This window comes from Dendrobates tinctorius, unplaced genomic scaffold, assembly GCF_039654945.1.
Source record: "Dendrobates tinctorius isolate UK_male_01 unplaced genomic scaffold, ASM3965494v1 ptg000086l, whole genome shotgun sequence".
Classification (NCBI taxonomy): domain Eukaryota; kingdom Metazoa; phylum Chordata; class Amphibia; order Anura; family Dendrobatidae; genus Dendrobates; species Dendrobates tinctorius.
The window spans coordinates 73491693-73512210 of NW_027361754.1; the positions used below are offsets into that span (position 1 = coordinate 73491693).

The 20518-nt window shown below is 43.2% G+C and overlaps 1 protein-coding gene across 2 annotated transcripts in view; it reads left to right on the plus strand.

Annotated features, from left to right (window-relative positions):
- Positions 1-20518, plus strand: part of LOC141098018 (coiled-coil domain-containing protein 27-like) — a 36445-nt gene that overhangs the window by 1322 nt on the left and 14605 nt on the right. Inside the window, exons 2-7 of one of the 2 annotated variants that reach the window (XM_073585615.1) lie at positions 10878-11082; positions 12120-12249; positions 12338-12504; positions 14214-14375; positions 15596-15811; positions 16173-16344. In XM_073585615.1, coding sequence (XP_073441716.1) covers positions 10960-11082; positions 12120-12249; positions 12338-12504; positions 14214-14375; positions 15596-15811; positions 16173-16344 — 970 coding nt within the window. In that variant the 5' untranslated portion in view covers positions 10878-10959. The remainder of the gene's footprint in view (positions 1-10877; positions 11083-12119; positions 12250-12337; positions 12505-14213; positions 14376-15595; positions 15812-16172; positions 16345-20518) is intronic. The other variant, XM_073585614.1, reaches the window with a different exon arrangement.

A 20518-nucleotide genomic window follows, 5' to 3' on the forward strand; every position in this document is an offset into this window, starting at 1 on the left:
TTACCTGCGGATTGTGCAAAGTCTGCGCGGAAAAATCCACCGGTGAATCCGCACCGTGTGCACATAGCCTTAAAAGTGCCAGCCACAGCTCCCCAATAACAGTGCCAGCTACAGCTCTCCAATAACAGTGCCAGCTACAGCTCTCCAATAACAGTGGTGCCAGCCACAGTTCCCCAATAACAATGCCAGCTGTAGTTCTCCAATAACAGTGCCAGCCACAGTTCCCTAATAATAGCGCCAGCCACAGTTCCCTAATAACAGCGCCAGCCACAGTTGCCCAATAACAGTGCCAGCTTCAGCTCTCCGATAAAAGTGCCAGCCACAGATCTCCAATAACAGTGGTGCCAGCCACAATTCCCCAATAATGGTGCCAGCCACATCTCCCCAATAACAGTGCCAGCCACAGCTCCCCAATAACAGTGCCAGCCACAGTTCCCTAATAACAGCGCCAGCCACAGTTCCCTAATAACAGTGCCAGCCACAGTTCCCTAATAACAGTGCCAGCCACAGTTCCCTAATAACAGCGCCAGCCACAGTTCCCTAATAACAGCGCCAGCCACAGTTGCCCAATAACAGTGCCAGCTTCAGCTCTCCAATAAAAGTGCCAGCCACAGCTCTCCAATAACAGTGGTGCCAGCCACAATTCCCCAATAATGGTGCCAGCCACATCTCCCCAATAACAGTGCCAGCCACAGCTCCCCAAAAACAGTGCCAGCCACAGTTCCCTAATAACAGCGCCAACCACAGTTGCCCAATAACAGTGCCAGCCACAGCTCCCCAATAACAGTGCCAGCCACAGCTCCCCAATAACAGTGCCAGCCACAGCTCCCCAATAACAGTGCCAGCCACAGCTCCCTAATAACAGTGTCGGCCACAGTTCCCCAAAAACAGTGCCAGCCACAGTTCCCCAAAAACTGGCAACCAGATTCCCCAATAACAGTGTCATCCACGGTGACCATATAATTTACATGACTTTCTCCACACTCTCCATACACAGAACTTGTCATTATGCAATCAATCGCTTTTCTACATGTAGACAGGGCCGGCATTAGGGTATGTGCACACGGTGCGGATTCTGCTGTGGATCCGCAGCGTTTCTGCAGCTGTGGGTCCGCAGCAGATTTAGGTGCGTTGTACAGTACCATTGTTTTCAATGGTAAACTGGAAAACGCAGTGCACATGCTGCGGATTTTTCCGCGGTTTACAATCCGCAGCATGTCAATTCTTTAGTGCAGAAATGCTGCAGTTTCACACCTCATCCATTATGAGGTGTAAAACCGCAGGGCAAAACCGCAGGCAAAACCGCAGATAAACCGCAGCACTTTAGTCCTGCCGATTTATCTGCGTTTTTTACTACAAAATCCGCAGAGCCAAAAAACTCCGTGTGCACATTGCCTTAGGGGCAGGCAGACCAGGCAGCTGCCTAGGGCCCCCCTGGTCCCTGCTCCTCCAGAGGCCCAAAGCCAGTGGCATGCCGCTAATAGCAGCACACCATTCAGCTGTTATGGGGCCGAGAGTAAAAGGGACCCGTGCCACCCCCCCGCATCGCGCATTCAACTTGTCGGCATAGATGCCGATACCGTTGAAAACAGTGAAAACAGTGTCAGATAACCCTCCCTCTCCCATCACTCCCCCTCTGCCTTTGACTTAGCGTGTGCCAGCAGTGGAGCTGATGAGACGCGCTGCAGAAGCCAGAGCAGTGGGGGAACAAGGAGGAAAGATAAGTTGTGTGTGTGTGCTGCATTATACTGTGTGTGGGGGCACTACACTATATGGTGTATATGTGGGGGCTGCACTATACTGTGTGGAGGGGCTGCACTATATTGCATGTAAGGGGGCTGCATTATACTGTGTGTGAGGGGCTGCACTCTACTGTGTGGGGGTACTGAATTATACTGTGTGGGAGACTGCACTATACTGTGTGTGTTCGGGCTGCATTATACTGTGTGTAGGGGCTGCACTATACTGTGTTGGGGACTGCACTATGCTGTGTATGTGGGGGCTGCACTATACTGTGTGTGGGGAGCTGCATTATACTGTGTGTGGGGGTACTGCACTAAAGTGTGTGGGGGTACTGCACTATACAGTGTGTGTGGGGGCCTGCACTATACAGTGTGTGTGGGGGCTGCACTATACTGTGCGTGTGGCTGCATTAATGTATACTGTGTGTGGGGGCCACATTATTCTGTGTTTTAGAGGCTGCATTATACTGTATGGCGGGCTGCATTATACTGTGTGTGGGGGGCTACATTATACTGTATGAGGGGCTACATTATACTGTGTGTGGGGGGACTGCAGCATACTGTATATTTGAGGGGCTGCATTATATTGTGTATGCGGGGCTGCATTGTACTGTGTCTCTTGGTGGGATGCATTATACTGTATGGGGGGCTGCATTATACCACGTGTGTGTGAGGTCTGCATTATACTGTGTGTGGGCTGCATTATACTGTGTGTGTGTAGGGGGCTACATTATACTGTGTGTGGGGGGCTGTATTATACTGTGTGTGGGGGCTACACTATACTGTGTGTGGGGGGACTGCAATATAATGTGTATTTGGGGGGCTGCATTATACTGTGTGTGGGGGCTACACTGTACTGTTTCTGTGGGAGGGCTGCATTATACTGAGTGTAGGGGGCTGCATTATACTGAGTGTAGGGGGCTGCATTATACTGTGTGTGAGGGGCTGAATTATACTGTGGGGGGCTGCACTATCCTGTGTATGTTTGTGGCAGGCTGAATTATACTGTGTGTGTGAGGGTAATGCATTATACTGTGTGTGTGGGGCTGCATTATAATCTGAGGGGGCTGCATTATATGCTGAGGGGGCTGCATTATACTCTGAGGGGGCTAAATTATGCTCTGAGGGGGCTGCATTGTAGTGTGGGGCTGCATTATACTCTGAGGGGCCTGCATTATACTCTCTGAGGGGGGCTGCTCCCTCTGTGGCCCTCCAGCTGGCTGCACATCACGCAGCCACTATGGGGCCCGCCTGTTGCCAACGCTGACTCCCCCCACCCACCGCATTGAACCGGTTCAGTTCAAAGCAATGATGGAGAAGAGAGCGTCAGCTGACGCTCCCTCTCCCATCATTCCCCGCTCTGCCTCTGACACTACAGGGGCGCGATGATGTCATCATGCCAGGCAGTGCAGCCGCTGAGACAGGAGCCGGAAGCATCACGGGCACGAGGAGAGGTGAGGATTGTGTGTTTTTTTTAATTTAATATATCAGTGAGTACTGGACTGTGGGGCCATTCTCGGGGGGGGGGGATGTGGGTTGTGTTATATATTATGATGCTGTGTTATATACTATGTGGGCTGTGTTATATACTATGAGGCTGTGTTATATACTATGTGGGTTGTGTTATATACTATGAGGCTGTGTTATATACTATGCGAGCTGTGTTATATACTATGAGGCTTTGTTATATACTATGAGGCTGTGTTATATACTATGTGGGCTGTGTTATATACTATGTGGGCTGTGTTATATACTATGAGGCTGTGTTATATACTATGTGGGTTGTGTTATATACTATGAGGCTGTGTTATATACTATGTGGGCTGTGTTATGTACTATGAGGCTGTGCTATATACAATGTGGCTATGATATATACTGTTGGGGGGTATATTATATTCTATGGAGGAGGCTGTGTTATATACTATGGGGGGTATATTATATTCTATGGGGAAGGCTGTGTTATATACTATGTGGCTGTGTTATATACTATTGGGGGGTATATAATATTCTATGGAGAGGCTGTGTTATATACTATCTGGGCTGTGTTATATACTATCTGGCTGTGTTATATACTATTGGGGGGTACATTATATTCTATGGGGGAGGCTGTGTTATATACTATGGGGGTATATTATATCCTATGGGGGAGGCTGTGTTATATACTATGGGGGGGTACATTATACGTTATATTCTATGGGGGAGGCTGTGTTATATACTATGGGGGTACATTATATTCTATGGGGCAGGCTGTGTTATATACTATGGGGGTACATTATATTCTATGGGGGGCTACATTATATTCTGTGGGGAGGTGGGCTGTATTATATTCTATGGGGGGCTACAGTATATTCTATGAGGGCTGTATTAGATTTTATGAAGGAGGATTGCATCATACTCTTTAATGGGGCTACATTAGATTCTATGGGGAGGTGGGCTGTATTATATTCTATTCGGGGAAACATTATATACTATGAGGGGCTGTATTATATTTATTTTCTATGAGGGGTGATTGCATCATACTCTATGAGGGGGCTACATTATACTATGAGGGGGGCTGCATTATATTCTATGGGGGGTTATATTATACTCTGTGGGGTGGTTGTGTTGGGGTAGCTATTGAGGGAGAGCTAAATTAACCCTTCACGGTTGAGCCAGTGATGTCCAAATTATTCCACAGAGTGTTGCTAGCAACTCAAATGACCACACAGAGACGGGGGTCTCTGTATGGGACGATCAAGGCAGATCACCAGTCCTCTTTATTTTAGTAACTTCTTTTATAATCTTTTGCTTAATTATGCGAAGTTCTCAACTACCTATAGTATCATTTCACTTTATAAGCCAATAATATTGCAAGAAAACCGGAAACTACATATATGTCCGTATCCAAATAGCATAGAAAGCAATATAATGGCATATTCTTCAGAGTTTTACACCCCCGGTTCCCTTATCTTGCACCTGATGGGAACAGTCTGGTTTCATGACAGCCCATCCCAATTACAAAAATGTATCTTACAGCAGCAAAAATGGAGAAACGAAACCTTCAGAGAATGGACAAAATTAAATTTCAGCTCTGATTTTAGTTTTAACCCTTCACAGTTGCATTATACTCTGTGGGGTGGCTGCATTATGCTCTATGGGTGGCTGCATTATACTATATGTGGGCTGCATTATACTGTATCGAGGACTATGGGGAATACATTATACTATATGAAGAACTCTTGGGGTGCATTATACTATGGGAAGTGAATTGTACTACATGGATGACTATGGTGGTGCATTATACTCTATGGAGCACTATGAGGAGTGTATTATACTATGTGGAGGATTGAGCAGTGTATTTTAATATATGGAGGACTATGAGGAGTGTATTATACTATATGGAGGACTATGGGAAGTGTATTATACTATATGGAGGACTATGGGGCATATTATACTTTATGGAGGACTATGGAGTGTGCATTTTACAATATGGAGGACTGTGGTGCATATTATAATATATGGAGGACTATGGGGTGTACTATACTAAACAAATAAAATGCTGCATATTCATTGAGTGATTGGATTGTTTATGACAGAATAAAAAAAATCATTGTTCTCAGCAGCACATTGCCGGTACAAACTGTAGATACTGTATGCTGCTGATAACATGATACTGTATGGGGACAGAGTGACCTAATAGTGATTGTTCTCTTCTCATCATTCTTTCTCAGATGGTGGAATGAGGTCGGGAAACAAGTGTTGAACGATTTCAATATTGTCGCTCACACTCATTTAGCGTCCTGAACTCAGTGCATGTAACTACACCTAAAATGCTTCTGTGATGTGCACTATATTAGCATTTGAGGCCCCATTTTAAACTTTGCCTAGGGCCCCACTTTGCCTAAAACAGGCCCTGGTTGCAGTATACTCTCGAGGGGGGGGGCTGCAGTATACTCTGTGGGGGGCTGCAGTATACTCTGTGGGGGGGGATGCATTGTACTCTATCAAGGACCATGGTCAGTGAGTTATACTATATGGGACCTGCATTGTACTGTATCAAGGACTATCTGTCCCCATCAATCTTCCGCAGCCGGAGTAAAGAGGCCAAGAAACAAGCGTTCAACGATTTCAATATTGTCGATCACACACGTTTAACAGCCTGAACTCAGCGCATGTAAATACAAGGAAAATGTTTCTGTCTGATGGTACAATATCCTAGCCCCACTGTAAACTTTTGCCCAGGGTCCCACTTTGTCTAAAAGCAGCCCTGCATGTAGAAGTGACAGTACAGATTAGACTAGATTGCTGCCATGTGATTCTGCTATTTCTACTCACAAAAGACAAGAATTGCACCCAGACGAGCAAGTACGGCCGCAATTCTGTCTCGTGAATTACCCCAATTGTGACACTCACCTACCTTAAACTGTCCATAGATAAAATTTAGCTGTCGACCAAACCATAGGCACCAGTCATAAGCCCAGATTGCCTCTAGTGGGCGAGAAACGCATCAGCACCTCTGTCTGTGATCAGTACCGCTCAGATTGTTATCAGTTGTGTATTTTGAAAACGTTGAAAGTAATGTTTTGAAGTTTTTGTAACTTTTGTAAGTAATTTTTTGTAAGTTTTTTCCCTCCTTCTACCTGACCTACTAGAGGTTTCTCTTTTTCCATGGTGATTGTCCTTGTATTCTACAGTGAGTCATTGGATTTCCGTGATTACCCTTCATGGTCATAGGTTGATGTCATGGTGAACATTAGTCTAGGTTACTAGCTAGCATTCAGTAATGTTAGGCGTTACCGATTGTTAGAAGGCAGATCCCCATCGTTCGTTGTCTGGCTCTGCTCCAACTCTATTAATATGTTTGTTATTTGCCTCCATGGCAGCTCCATACCCCTGCCTGGAGTGGCTGAGGCTATACATTCTGATTGGGAAGATTTCTGGCTCATTTTTTTTTTTGTAAGGGCAACCTTTGTGGTCTCTCTAGCACTGGTGGAGTTAGTGGGGCCGCGTCTGACAAGTTAGTACATAGGGATAGAACGTTCATACATTAGATCTGGAGAACCCCTTTAAATCATTTTGTCTCTATGTGATCAGTAATAATGTGTAAACCTTGAGCCCATTTCTGTCCACCATGAGGGACAATTTGTTTTCCATTAAATGCATGTATTTTGGGCAAAAAAAAAAAGATTTTGCAGGCTCTTTGGCCACGATTCATTATGGTGTTCACATCAAATTTCTGGCATAAAACATCTTCAGAGGTCGCAGAATTTTGTGCAACACGAAGTTGAGGACAAATTTAGCAACTTTTGGAATTTTCATGCCAGTTTTTTGCAGCTGCAGAAAGAGAAGGAGCTGGAGAGGAGTTTGGGCAAAATGGCACATGGCAATGCCTCCTTCTCAACCCCGACAAATTAATTAAAGGTGGCAGCTCTCATTACACCAGAAATGTTCCCTGTCCCTGACTAGAGTAACAGTTCTGACGAGGTACCAGGAGACGTGTGTCACTGATAAGATGCGACTAGTTTATTAAAGGGATTGTCCACTACTAGGACAACCCCCTTCTTGAATTAAATGTTTGGCCCTAATAAAATTGGGCGCCTGGCTCACATGTCATAACAACCGCACGTGAGCCCCGAGACTGCGAGTGCCGGACACAGCTGGAACGGCGCTGGCACGGGAGGTGAGTATGAGGCTATGTGCCCACAGTAGCGTTTTTAAACGCTCAGGAAACGGGTCTCCTTCCCAGAAAACGCGTGTGTTTTGCCGTGATTTTTGCGCTTTTTTTGCGCAAAGACCGCACTTTTTTTGAGCAAAAAACACACGTTTTTTATGCGTTTTTTCCGTGCATCTTTTGGACTATAGGAAATAGCCAAAAACGCGGACCTAAGCGGAAATTAATGAACATGTTGCGTTTTTTACCGCTAAACGTTTCCTTAGCGGTAAAAAACGCATCCATTGGCACAAAAAGGCCAAAATGCATTAAAATGAATGGGATGCTTCTTTTAAGCGTTTTTGATGCGGTCTGACCCTGAAAAACGCATCAAAAACGCTTTAAAAAACGCAACGTGGGCACACAGCCTGAGCTTTTGTATTTTATTGGGGCCAAACATTTAGTTAAAAAGGGGTTGTCTTAGTAGTAGACAACCCCTTTAAGTGGTGTGCGCCTCTTAATGAATTAGGCGCATCTTATTCCTGCATGGTCTCATTAAGACTAGTATACAAAATGTCAGTCTTAATGAAGCCTTTGTTTTTTTACACATTGTTAGCTGTTGAATGAGTTATCTAAGAATCCGTCAATGAGCTCATTATGGATAATTTGTAACTGATACAATATGATCCTGTGTCTCTGCAAGTCTAAAGGACAGTGGCTACTTAGGACTGTAATACAGTGGTTGGGTGACAGCCCCTATGGAAAATGGGGCCATATTGGATGTCCCTAAGCTTTTCAAGAAACAACAGGAACTACTACTTTCCACCTTGACAGGAGAGGACGACTCATGGCCGGTATTCGAAGCAATTAGTTCAGTGCTTACAAGCTCTTTCCAGTATAGCTTGTAAGTGCTGCACTGCAGCTGGCCGGATCGTGGGAGCGTGCTGTTAGCTCCTGATTCTGACCAGCTTCAGTCCCACGTCACTTCCGATGCTGCAGAGGCAAACCTTCCATGTGTAGCAGCATCAGACGGCACAGTTTATGCCAGTGGCGCGGTAAAGTTGCTGGTGTGAATTGTTAATCAGGTGAGCATTGTCCCCCCATACAGGAAGTGGGAAGGCAGGGGAGCAGTGTGCTCCTGCAGCGCGGCACAGGTTCGGCCTCTACTACAGAGGTTCTTGAGAACGGAGCGGACGAAATGTCTAGTAAATTTTCAAAATTGCTTGTTTTTACAAACACTTCACAATTGTATCCATTTAAGATGATGAGCCTTAACCTGCAATTAGGACAGACTTACAAATTACCTTCCAATTTTGTTGGATACATACGTGTGCGAGCCCTGGTCAGTATGAGGTGGAATATATTGGACAAAGGTCTCAGGTGAAACGTGCGGAGTCAAAAGTCAGGGATTAACCAGAATAGAAAGGCAGCTTATTGTGACCCTGAGGCCCTTTACAACCTTCTGATTGAATTACTTGCTCGTGCTTGCATCCTAGAGACTAGAAGCCACAAGGCTGTTGACTCTGCAAGTCTCCATAACATTTATCTGTAGTAAGAAGGTATGGAGAGACGAGAGATACACAACAAACACCTCAAGGTAACGGCTCATGAAGGCAAACTCCATCCTGGCCCTTTCCCTGCTCCACAAAGTACAGTTTTTCTCCCTAATATTATCCTTGGATTATCCATGGGTAACAGTTTTTGGGCCACAACCACTAACAGCAGCCATAGCAGTGCACATAGCGGTTACCTCCTAGGGTCCAAGGGCCAAAAAATACAATAAGTGTGCATTGTTACACATGGATTCATTATACACTACAAGCCGTTCTATATTTCATAGTGTTTATTGAACCATTATATAGTGAAAAGTGCATGAAATGGGGACGTAAGACCTCAAGATAAGAAAAAAATAGCGAACTACCTATTTTTCAGCCAATAGAATTGTACTAGGGATTTTTTTTAGTATAAGCCGCAGTTTTTATCATTTTTCATTTTGAGGTCCATAGGACTTTCTGATTTTTTTTTGTCTCTTTTTGGGTGGTGAAGTGAAAGCAATAAAAAAAAAACACAGTGGTTCTGCCATTTTGAAATTTTTCTTTCTGTTTTGTTGTTGAGATAATTATTACGATATTTTATTCATTCACATAGATGCACAGGCAGTGATGCAAAATATGTTTGACATTTTAGATGTTATTTGCATTCTGGAAAAATAATAATAATAAATTTTATTTCTATAGCGCCGACATATTCCGCAGCACTTTACATTTCAGAGGGGATTTGTACAGACAATAGACATTACAGCATAACAATAATCACATAGATCATAACAGATACCAAGAGGAATGAGGGCCCTGCTCGCAAGCTTACAGTCTATGAGGAAAAAAAAAAAATGGGTGTAGAAATAAACTTTTATCAATTTAAAAAAAATCTATATTTTCCTATTTTTTGGGGGGGATTTCTGTGAACCTGTGATCGCTTCATTCAATACATTCTAAAAACCTATCTCCTACAAAGCGCAGTCACAGGTCATCGTCTTGTGTTGGTGGTCGATGGTTGTCAAAAGGGACACTCCTTACATTTCTAACCTATTAAAAGCTGCTGTCGTAATTGACAGCGGCATGTAAGATCATAATCAGCATCGATCTGAGCTAGCTCCATTTACAGCAGATAGACTTTGGTGCAGGCGGCACCTGTGCTGTAGATACTCTTCAGACTGCTCTATACATGCAGAAGAAGGCTTCGGCACCGAAACGCGCGTAGGGGTACTTGGGTCTGTACTCTTGTCTTGGTAAATAATTACCTCTTATCTTACATTTTTGGTCTAGGTAGTTTCTTATATGATGCCTTTATTGGGGACATATATATTTATATGGACCACTCTGTTCATTGATTACTGGTATTTCACTATTTGCTATTTATACTAAATAAAGGTCCTGTCATTCCTTATATGATATCTATTACTTCATTATGTTCTTAGACCGAATGTGTTTTACCATGTATTATATTTGACCATTTCTGGTATGTGGACCAATTTTGGCTAGTTGTATATGTACTTATTTTTTATGATTTATTAATAAAGTTTTTTTTAGTTTCTAATTGATGTGGTTATTTACACCCTTCTTTTCTATATGATTTCAGATTTTAGGAATGCAGGTAACACCCTCTGTTGGGGTTGCGATGGTGCAGCATCTATATCACCTGTCACCCAGCTTTTTTAGGGTCAGGTGTAAGTTCTCAGAGTTGAGGATGACCTGACCCAGGATGGAAGGTAGTAAACACAAGTTTACAGGACTCGTTCCTACAATCTTACAGCCAGATCCAACTTTCCCTAATTCTAGGTTGCACTTTCATTAATTTGTATCCAAGGATACATCCCAACACCAAAGCCTGGACGACCTCGCCTACCGACATGGAGCTGAACGTAGGAGACCTGTTTTCATACCAGTCCTCTCTACCCTCCTCCGCATCCATATGTTCCTTTATAAATGGTGGATTTTGCTTTTCAGAATGTGCTGAAATGGTGACAGACGCGAAAGTAAAGATGAAAGAGAATCCCGAGATGAAGATTCGAACTTGCAATGAGCTGCAATGGACGGGATCCCGCAGACCCCAAACAGCCGTATGGAAGATCCCCAAATCGGATATACGGAGGGACAACTACAGCAAGTCCGTGCAGGAACATGGCCACGAAATCCAAGTAATGTATATAGGGTCAGTGATAATGGTGTCCGACCTGCGGGATCATCCATCCTCGGTGCACATCCGTCACTAATCCTAATATTTATAGCCATGGCGCCATTGTCTTATGTGTTTGGTCATGTTGGCATTATTTGAGCACTATATGGCTGCATATACTAAGGCCCTGTGTGTTGCGTGCAGTTTTCACTGAACCAGCTTAGGGGACCTACTGTATATATGAGCACCACTGATATAGACAAAAAATATATTTGTTTGTCATCATCGCAGTTGTGGCATCTTTTTTCTAGCTTTGGATTGTAGTTTTCGTTGATTTGGATTTTCCCTATCGAAGTCATAGAAACCAGAAACCAAAAAATTGGCCATGTGATTAAAATCAATGCATTTTTTACCTATATTTTTACCTATATTCTATGGATGGGATAACAAAAAATAAACCAAAAATCGTGGCCCAGAATCTTTGCTACTTAATAAAAACTGCAATATGACTACAACATGTGAATAGTCTCTGAAGATACGTTACCCCTAGGGGAGACATGCTGAGGACACAAAGGCTTTAGGATCCCTGTGAAATATTGGCCCTATGGTGATGCGTACACAAAGTTTTTAGAGGCATTTGATGGAACGAATTTCCTGTAAAAATGTCCCAAAAATCGCCTACAAAATGCTTGGAAGACTTTTCCATTTCAATTCAGTACTAATCCTTTTTGCTGTTCTTATGCAGATTTTTTTTCTTCAGGTTTTGAAAAATAACTTTTGGGGAAAAAAGTTTCTGTCACTCCTTTAGAGTGGATCCTGATGGATTCTGCTGCAAACTGAGCATTGTCCAATGAAAAGGCTGCAGGAAAAAAAACACATACAAAACTAAAAAAAAAATCATCAGAAACTGAGTGGAATCTCAAAGTTTTTGAGGAGTTTTTATATTTTAGGGAAGATTGAGAGCTTCATCTTAGTTTCTGCAAATGAATCACATACCCTTAGGCCTCTGAATTGTGCTCCGGTACGTGCAGTACATTGGATGACCTTTCCCACCCGTGTTCATTTCCTTGCAGTCTCCTACATTTTCTTTGACTCCAGCATCTTCACTGGAAAGCTACTCTTCTTCTCATGTCATTGACTTGCATACATCTTATGGACCATCACATGGATCCTGCAAACTTAGCATCTCTGCCTCCTCCACAGGTAACTGCTGCCTTTTTTAAGGGGTAAATATATGTCTATATATTGATGTTATAAGGTAACTGCCATATCGTTGTGTTATCTTATGTAGACAGAAAACTTCCTCACATCCACACTTGTACTGATCTTCCCAAGAGTAACGCTTCCATGGACAGCTCCTCAGTAAATCTACATTACAACGGGAATCCACACATTCAAACCTACCTGACCTCTGTAGAGATTAAGACCCCGTGGTACATCAGTGTTCTCAATGAGAAGGTATATCTATGTCCGTCTCTCCCCTTTCCATCCATCCCACCCTCCCTATTCATTCACTTCTCCCTCTCTGTCCATCCATCCATCACTCTTTCCCTCCTTCCATTCCTCCCTCCTTATTTATCCCTCCATCCCTCACTCCCTCCTTGTCCATCTATCCCTCCACCCATCCATCAATATCTCCCTCCCTCCATTACTCCCTCCTTGTCCATTCCTCCCTTCCTTTCCATCCATCCCTCTCTTCCTCACTCTCTGTCCATCTATGCCTCCATCCATCCATCCCACCCTCCTGTCCATTCCTCCCTCCCTATCCATCCCTCCCTCCTTATCCATCCATCTCTCCCTTCCTGTCCATCTATCCCTTCATCTCTCCCTCCCTCCATCCATCCATCTATCCATCCCCTTGGGTTGTGCCTGATATTGCAGCTCAGCTTCATTGAAGTGCATTTATGTAAATCTGAACCCGAGTGTGTCCATACTATTTATATTTCCAGAGATGTTCATTAATTTGGCATCCAATATTTTTGACACCGGCATACGGGGTACAGAAGTTGCACTGAGCACCTGGTGTCTCAGTGGGTTAAACATAAGAAGACATACAATATGTTTTATAAGTGGCACAAGGTAGGTTGAGGGCCCTCGTTCAGACTCTCTATTGGGCCAAGAACCTCTGTCAAGGACCCTTTAGGCACAAAGGCATTATAGAAAGAGAAAATTCTCTTTATTTGGTGGCATATAAGTCATGATGAGGATTGATGCGGAGGAGTTAGAATCTGTACAAATCAAACCAATGGACACTGTATGGGAAAACTACATATTAAACAATTATGTTCCTAATCTCTTCTTCTTTTTCTCTGGCCTCCAAGAAAAACCAAAGGGGGTGTCTTCTCAGGAGCAAAGGAGCCAGTGCTCTTCTGGAGCAGTTTGCCACTTTCTTCTTACGATTAGTCGGTGTTATAATGGTCAGACCTGCACTCATTGGATATAAATGATTCAGGAGAAGAGGACAGAGTAGAGATTATTCTATCTACCAGGGGTGGACAGAGACAGAATAGGATCCCTGTGAAAGAACAATATAGGGTCCCATTGCAGACCAAAAATGTGTCCGTGGATGAAGTTGCTTGCTGCTTTGGAGGTGGTAGTGGTGTCCTTTACCCCTTTGGCCACTATATGGCTTCACAGGTTACACCAATAGCATGTCTGCACCAGCATTGTATGAAGCCTCGGTGACTTTGTGACAACTTGATAGCTACAGGAAAGAGCAGCTTTAACTTGGCTAGAAATAAAAGAGTTAGGGTATTCCCAAAAAAACAAGCGATCCTCTGTTCACAGGATAAGGGATAACGTGCTAATTGATAGGAGTCCAATGATACTAGAATGGGAGCTCTGGAACCCTAGGAATAGGGCGCTGCAATCCCGTCTTGGAGTGGACGATATATGCTCGATGTCCATTGTATTCATTGTCTACAGGACTGCTGGAGAAGGTGGAGTACAGCACAACGCCATTTATTGCAGTACCATAGACAATGAATGGAGCAGAGGTCTAGCAGTCACCGTCCACTCCAAGGCTGGACTGCAGAGCCCTGATTTTGGAATCATTGGACCCCCAGCAATCAGATAAATATCTCATATACTATAAGTCGGTGATAACTTGTTATATGGTGAATAACCCTTAGTAAGATGTGTCTTATTATGCATTTATGTGTTCTTAGGAACGTTGTCTTCTTAAATTGGGAGAAGAGATAAACCGGCTTTCCAGATATGAGGTAGAATGCAAGAGGAAAGATCAGATCATCTCCAGTCTGAGGAACGAAGTGTCCCAGCTCCAGAATGATGTCCATAGATCTGTCTCTGCACCTATCAGGAGAGAAGAGGTGAGGTGTAAAAGAAAGTCACCAAAAAACATACTAGGACACAACTGCAGTGTAACGGAGGCTACAAATGTCTTTAAAGCAAAAACTTATTGACTACTGATCACACAAAGGAAGTAATTGCGACATAGCCAATATTTGCGCTTAGAAATCTGGGAATGGTGACAATCCATGTAGGGAGTAATACTTGTTCTCAAGGAGCTTTCCTAAATACAGATACAAGATGCCCTATCAGTTCTGCGCCCCCTTCATTTCCCCTCCGATCGTACATTAGTGATATACTATTGTCTTAGGCTATAGTTACACGGCCAAGTGTGGTTGTGTGACATAAGATTACATTTTCTGCTAAATTGCAATTAATGATGGTCAACGTCTTCACATTGTGACGTTGAAGGTAATGTGACATGACGGTCGGCAAAAATCCAATTTCGGTGCGATCACATTCATTATCATTAGTTGTGTGCAATATAATGGTCACCGAGCCATACATTGCCTTTTCTTCCTAGGCTTATGAGATGGAAAAAACTTTTAATTTTGTTTTCAGATTGTATTGGGGGAAGAATAACCTTTACAGTAGATCTGTGTCTCAAAACCAGTCACTCCTTATTTAAAGGGACTGTCTCGTGAGAGGCATTTATGGCATAAATGGGACCCACACCTATCTCCAAAAAGCAAGTTCCCCGATCCCCCATTCTTGCCACCGTCCAAACACCAGAGAGAGGAGAGGTGACGACTCATGTGCCATCTCCTTTCTTTCACTGTTATAGAAGTTCTGACTACAAACCAGAACATACTCTAGGCTGTAACCGAAAGCAATGAATGGAGAGATCTAGCATGTGCCCCAGCACTTCTCTTCTCTCTGGTGGCTGGATGGTGGCTTGAATGCGAAATTACTGTACCCATGTCACGGTGATAGCTGGCATGCTGGAGATATGGCATAAATGTGTCTCATGAGACAGCCTCCTTCAATGTACTCCCAAGAGAGTAATCCTACACTAGTCTACGTTGCACCTATTAAAAGTACAGGACTGAGGTGTGTGCGAGATTCCCAGTGGGCACCCTTTAGGTTACAAATACCCCAGAGTGTGAGCTCAGACTAATGATCCTCACTCTATTATATTTGATCGATATTATTACAATGGCTTTACCCCTCCAGACTGACACTTGGAGCCTAGAACACATAGTAAAGACTTCTTGCTGACAATTTATCTATTGTTCTACAGGACAAAACATCTGACCATCTAAACTCATACAGAGAGAATGAATTACTGGTGTCTGAAGAAGAATACCCCACAGGTATACCAGACAGAAATTTGCAATCTGGGTCAAGCCATAAGGCTCCATCAACAAGTTTGGAAAGGAGTGGATCCACTGTATCCTCTGTGGAAAGTGTGTCTGAAAAGCAGAGAAAAGGCCAAGTTATACTCCTAGAAACAGAGGTAAAAAGTCAGTTTTGTGGACGGTCTATTGTCCCTCTTATCAGCCCTTTTCAGGCTTTGAAAAAAATGAAATTGAGTAACCTTTGGCATACATTACTTATTTTATAACAATTCTGTGTTACCGAATGCTTCATACACCAGGGTGGCATTCACATTTTTTTCAGGCTTCAGAGCAGAAATCTGCCATTATTCCTTGCCAGTTCCGAGCTTACTTGTATCTTGGAACAGGAATCTAATGTAGGAAAAACTATCCCCCCCCCTCCCCAGAAGCTAAGCTGGTGTATGTCTGACGCCCAGCTTGCTGACCGTTTCCTTGAGTTCTGCTGGTTCTCATTAGAATGTTGTGTTAATTTTCGATCAGATTTTAATTGATGACTTGACATCAAAAGAAACAAATGGGCACCCTGTAGCTGCAAAAGAAGATGACAAAGCGTCTCGTGTGTCCATAGATCAACCTGAAGACAAAAGTCAGCTGATCCAGAAACTAAAGGAGGACATAGAGATCATCAGGAAGGACTATGTGATATCTAAAGGTACTGATATGTCTATGCCACCAGCACCCATAATATATAATTAAATGATCATCACCATAACACCATCCACTATTCATTTCTATAGATCTTAAAGACAGAAGGCTCCTTATAGGGGTTTCCAGTCCTATAAAATAGTTGGGGTTGTAGAAAGTTAAAAAAAAAAAAAATTGGGTGCTTGCTCCCAAAACAGCGCCACACTTGTTGCCAGTTTGCTCCTAGAATATCAGCCAAGCCACATTTACTTTAACTCCTTCACCCCGAAGCCTGTTTGCACCTTCCTGACTAAGCCAAATGTTACAATTCTGACCAGTGTCACTTTACGTAGTAACTAGCTGAAGAGCCCAGCGCTGCCCGGGCATAGTAACTAACTGTGGTTAGTTATAGCAAATTATAATTATCCTCCATCCCATAGGCTCGTGCCCATATACCCATCATACATATCCACGATCCCATAGGCCCGTGCCCATATACCCATCATACATATCCTCCATCCCATAGTCCAGTGCCCATGCACCCATCACACATCCTCCATCCCATAGTCCCATGCCCATATACCCATATTACATATTCGCCATCCCATAGTCGAGTGCCCATATACCATCACACATCCTTCATCTCATAGTCCCATGCCCATATACCCATCATACATATCCGCCATCCCATAGTCCCGTGCCCATATACCCGTCATACATATCCTCCATCCCATGGTCCAGTGCCCATATACCCATCATACATATCCGCCATCCCATAGTCCCGTGCCCATATACCCATCATACATATCCTCCATCCCATAGTCGAGTGCCCATATACCCATCACACATCCTCCATCCCATAGTCCCATGCCCATATACCCATCATACATATCCGCCATCCCATAGTCCCGTGCCCATATACCCGTAATACATATCTGCCATCAAATGGTCCAGTGCCCATATACCCATCATACATATCCGCCATCCCATAGTCCCGGGCCCATGCACCCATCACACATCCTCCATCCCATAGTCCCATGCCCATATACCCATCATACATATTCGCCATCCCATAGTCGAGTGCCCATATACCATCACACATCCTTCATCTCATAGTCCCATGCCCATATACCCATCATACATATCCGCCATCCCATAGTCCCGTGCCCATATACCCATCATACATATCCTCCATCACATAGTCCCGTGCCCATATACCCATCATACATATCCTCCATCCCATAGTCCCATGCCCATATACCTGTCATACATATCCTCCATCCCATTGTCCAGTGCCCATATACCCACCACACATCCTCCATCCCATAGTCAACCATTATGACATCATAATGAGCGGTGGGGCTTGCAACCTATGATGGCATCAGCGTCGCCATGGCAACCTTTATGACATCATAATGAGGGGCGGAGCTTGATACACACACACTTTTTCCCCATTATGTAGATAGGGGCAAAATTGTTTGGTGAATTGGAACGCGCGGGGTTAAAATTTCGCCTCACAACATTGCCTAGACCACTCTCGGGGTCCAGACGTGTGACTGTGCCAAATTTTGTGGCTGTAGCTGCGACGGTGCGGATGCCAATCCCAGACATACACACATACATACACACACTTGAGCTTTATATATTAGATAACTCTGGAATTTTTTCATGAGGTTAAAAGTTGATCAGCAATTTTTCATTTTTCTAACAAATTTTACAAAACCATTTTTTTTAGGGACCACATCACATTTGAAGTGACTTTGAGGGGTCTATATGCTAGAAAGTACCCAAAAGTGATACCATTCTAAAGACTGCACCCCTCAAGGTGCTCAAAACCACATTTATGATGTTTATTAACCCTCCAGGTACTTCATAGGAATTAATGGAATGTGGAAGGAAAAAATTAACATTTTACTGTTTTTCACAAAAAAATAATTTAGACCAATTTTTTTTTATTTTCTCAACGGTAACAGAGGAAAATGGACCAAAAAATTTGTTGTACAATTTCTCCTCAGTACACCAACACCCCATATGTGGAGGAAAACAACTGTTTGCATGCATGGTAGGGCTTATAAGGGAAGGAGCACATTTTGATTTTTTTAACACAAAATTTGCTGGAATCGAGAGCGGACGCCATGTCTTGTTTGAACAGCCTAAACAGTGAAAAAAAAACACAAGTGACCCCATTTTGGAAACTAGACCCTCCAGTGAACTTATCTAGATGTGGGGTGAGCACTTTGAACCCCCAGATGCTTCACAGAAGTTTATAACGTAGAGCCATGAAAATAAAAAAAAAAAATCACATTTTTTTCCACAAAAATAATCTTTTAGCCCCAATTTCTTAATTTCACAAGGGTAACAGGAGAAAATTGACCATAAAATTTTTTGTGCAATATCTCCTGAAAACCACTGCTTGGACACATGGCAAGGCTCGGAAGGAAAGGAGTGATGTTTTGGAGTGCAGACTTTGATGGAATGGTCTGTGGGTGTCATGTCACGTTTTGGAGAGCCCATTATGTGCCTACATCAGATTATAAAAGTGTATTATGTCAACAGGGTAAAAACAAATTTTATTAATTTGTGGATGTGTGGTACACTTTCAAGCAATCCTTAATGCAAAGTCCAGGTTTCTCAGGGCAGGTTTCATAATGATAAGTTGTGTCCTTTCGGATTTCCCTCTTGGAGCGTCCTCTGCATCTTTTTTGTGATCTTCCTTTCTTCGCTGTTTGGGGAACGGTCCTGGAAAATGTTTACCTGGGACACTATGGGCACTATCTGTTTCATAAGTTCTTACCTTCCTGAGTGCCAAACATTAGTGCCTAGAGCCCTAGACGACTACCAAATTTTGAAAAAAAAAGAATCATATAAGATCCCAATAAAAGATATATATTTTATTTATACTTATTAAAAATTCACCAACCGGTGGTTCACACCACAAACAAACATACTGTGAAAAAAACACAAAAAAACTTTGGAATGTACTAGGAGTCCCTGGTGTAGTGCCTATGCTTTCACCTTCCTGGCACCCTAGGGGGAGGTGTTTTGGCACATCGGCTCCACGATGGCTGCCCCTAGGATCCCTAGATAAACCCTACAGTCTCTAGTTTGTCCCCATAAATAGCATAAGGGGACCCCTGACACTAGACATAGGTCACACCTACAGCTAAAGAGACCCTATATCCCAAAGTATTAAAAATAAATGAGAACACATAAGGCATTGGTGACACTCAAGGATATCTAAGTGCCAAAACACTTCCCCCTAGGGTGCCAACCCCCCGCTGTCAGGAAGGTGAAAGCATAGGCACTACACCAGGGACTCCTAGTACATTCCAAAGTTTTTTTGTGTTTTTTTCACAGTGTGTTTGTTTGTGGTGTAAACAACTGGTTGGCGGATCTTTAATTAATAAGTATAAATAAAATATATATATCTTTTATTGGGTTCTTATATGATTCTTTTTGCAAAATTTGATACCCTATGGCTAATATATATACAAAAAAAATCCTAGATGACTACCTCCTGAAACTGAAGAAAGATCCCCGTATTGACTGCAGCTCGGAACAGCACAAAAACATAGTACAGTGTCATCTGTACAATGTGCACGGCCAGCTTTCGGTAACGTATTTTAGCTTTTCGCATGGCACTGTATGGTTTGAGGACCTGATCTGAGAGATCTACATCCCCCATGTAACGATTGTGATCCAAGACACAATCTAGCTTTGGGACTTGTGTTGTGGTACCTCAGACAGTGACAAGGGAGCTGTTGTCACAGTGTATGGTGGTGAAGTTCTAAGGACATCCCTCTTCTCCTTATACTTGAACACCAACATGTTGTTGCTGCATTGGGCTCTGCTTTCAGCCTTTCTCAGCAGTTGCCCAATTAGTGTCTGCGGCCTCTCTGTTTTTTTTTTTTTTTGCTCGGTGCCACATACAACTGTACCTCTAACAGAGAGGGTTCTTGAAGAGTGGGATGCTGGTATAAAAGTTATCTATGTAGAGGTGCAGGAAAGATATATATCTTTGTACCATGTTAGCCAGAAGATAAAAAAATATTTAGAATTGAGAGTCCTCAGTGGTTGATACCTTTTAATGACTAACTGAAAAGATGGTAACACATTGCAAGCTTATGAGACTACTCAGGTCTCTTCATCAGGCAAGACTAATACAACATCTGAAGAGTCACATATTTATGCATAAAACAGCA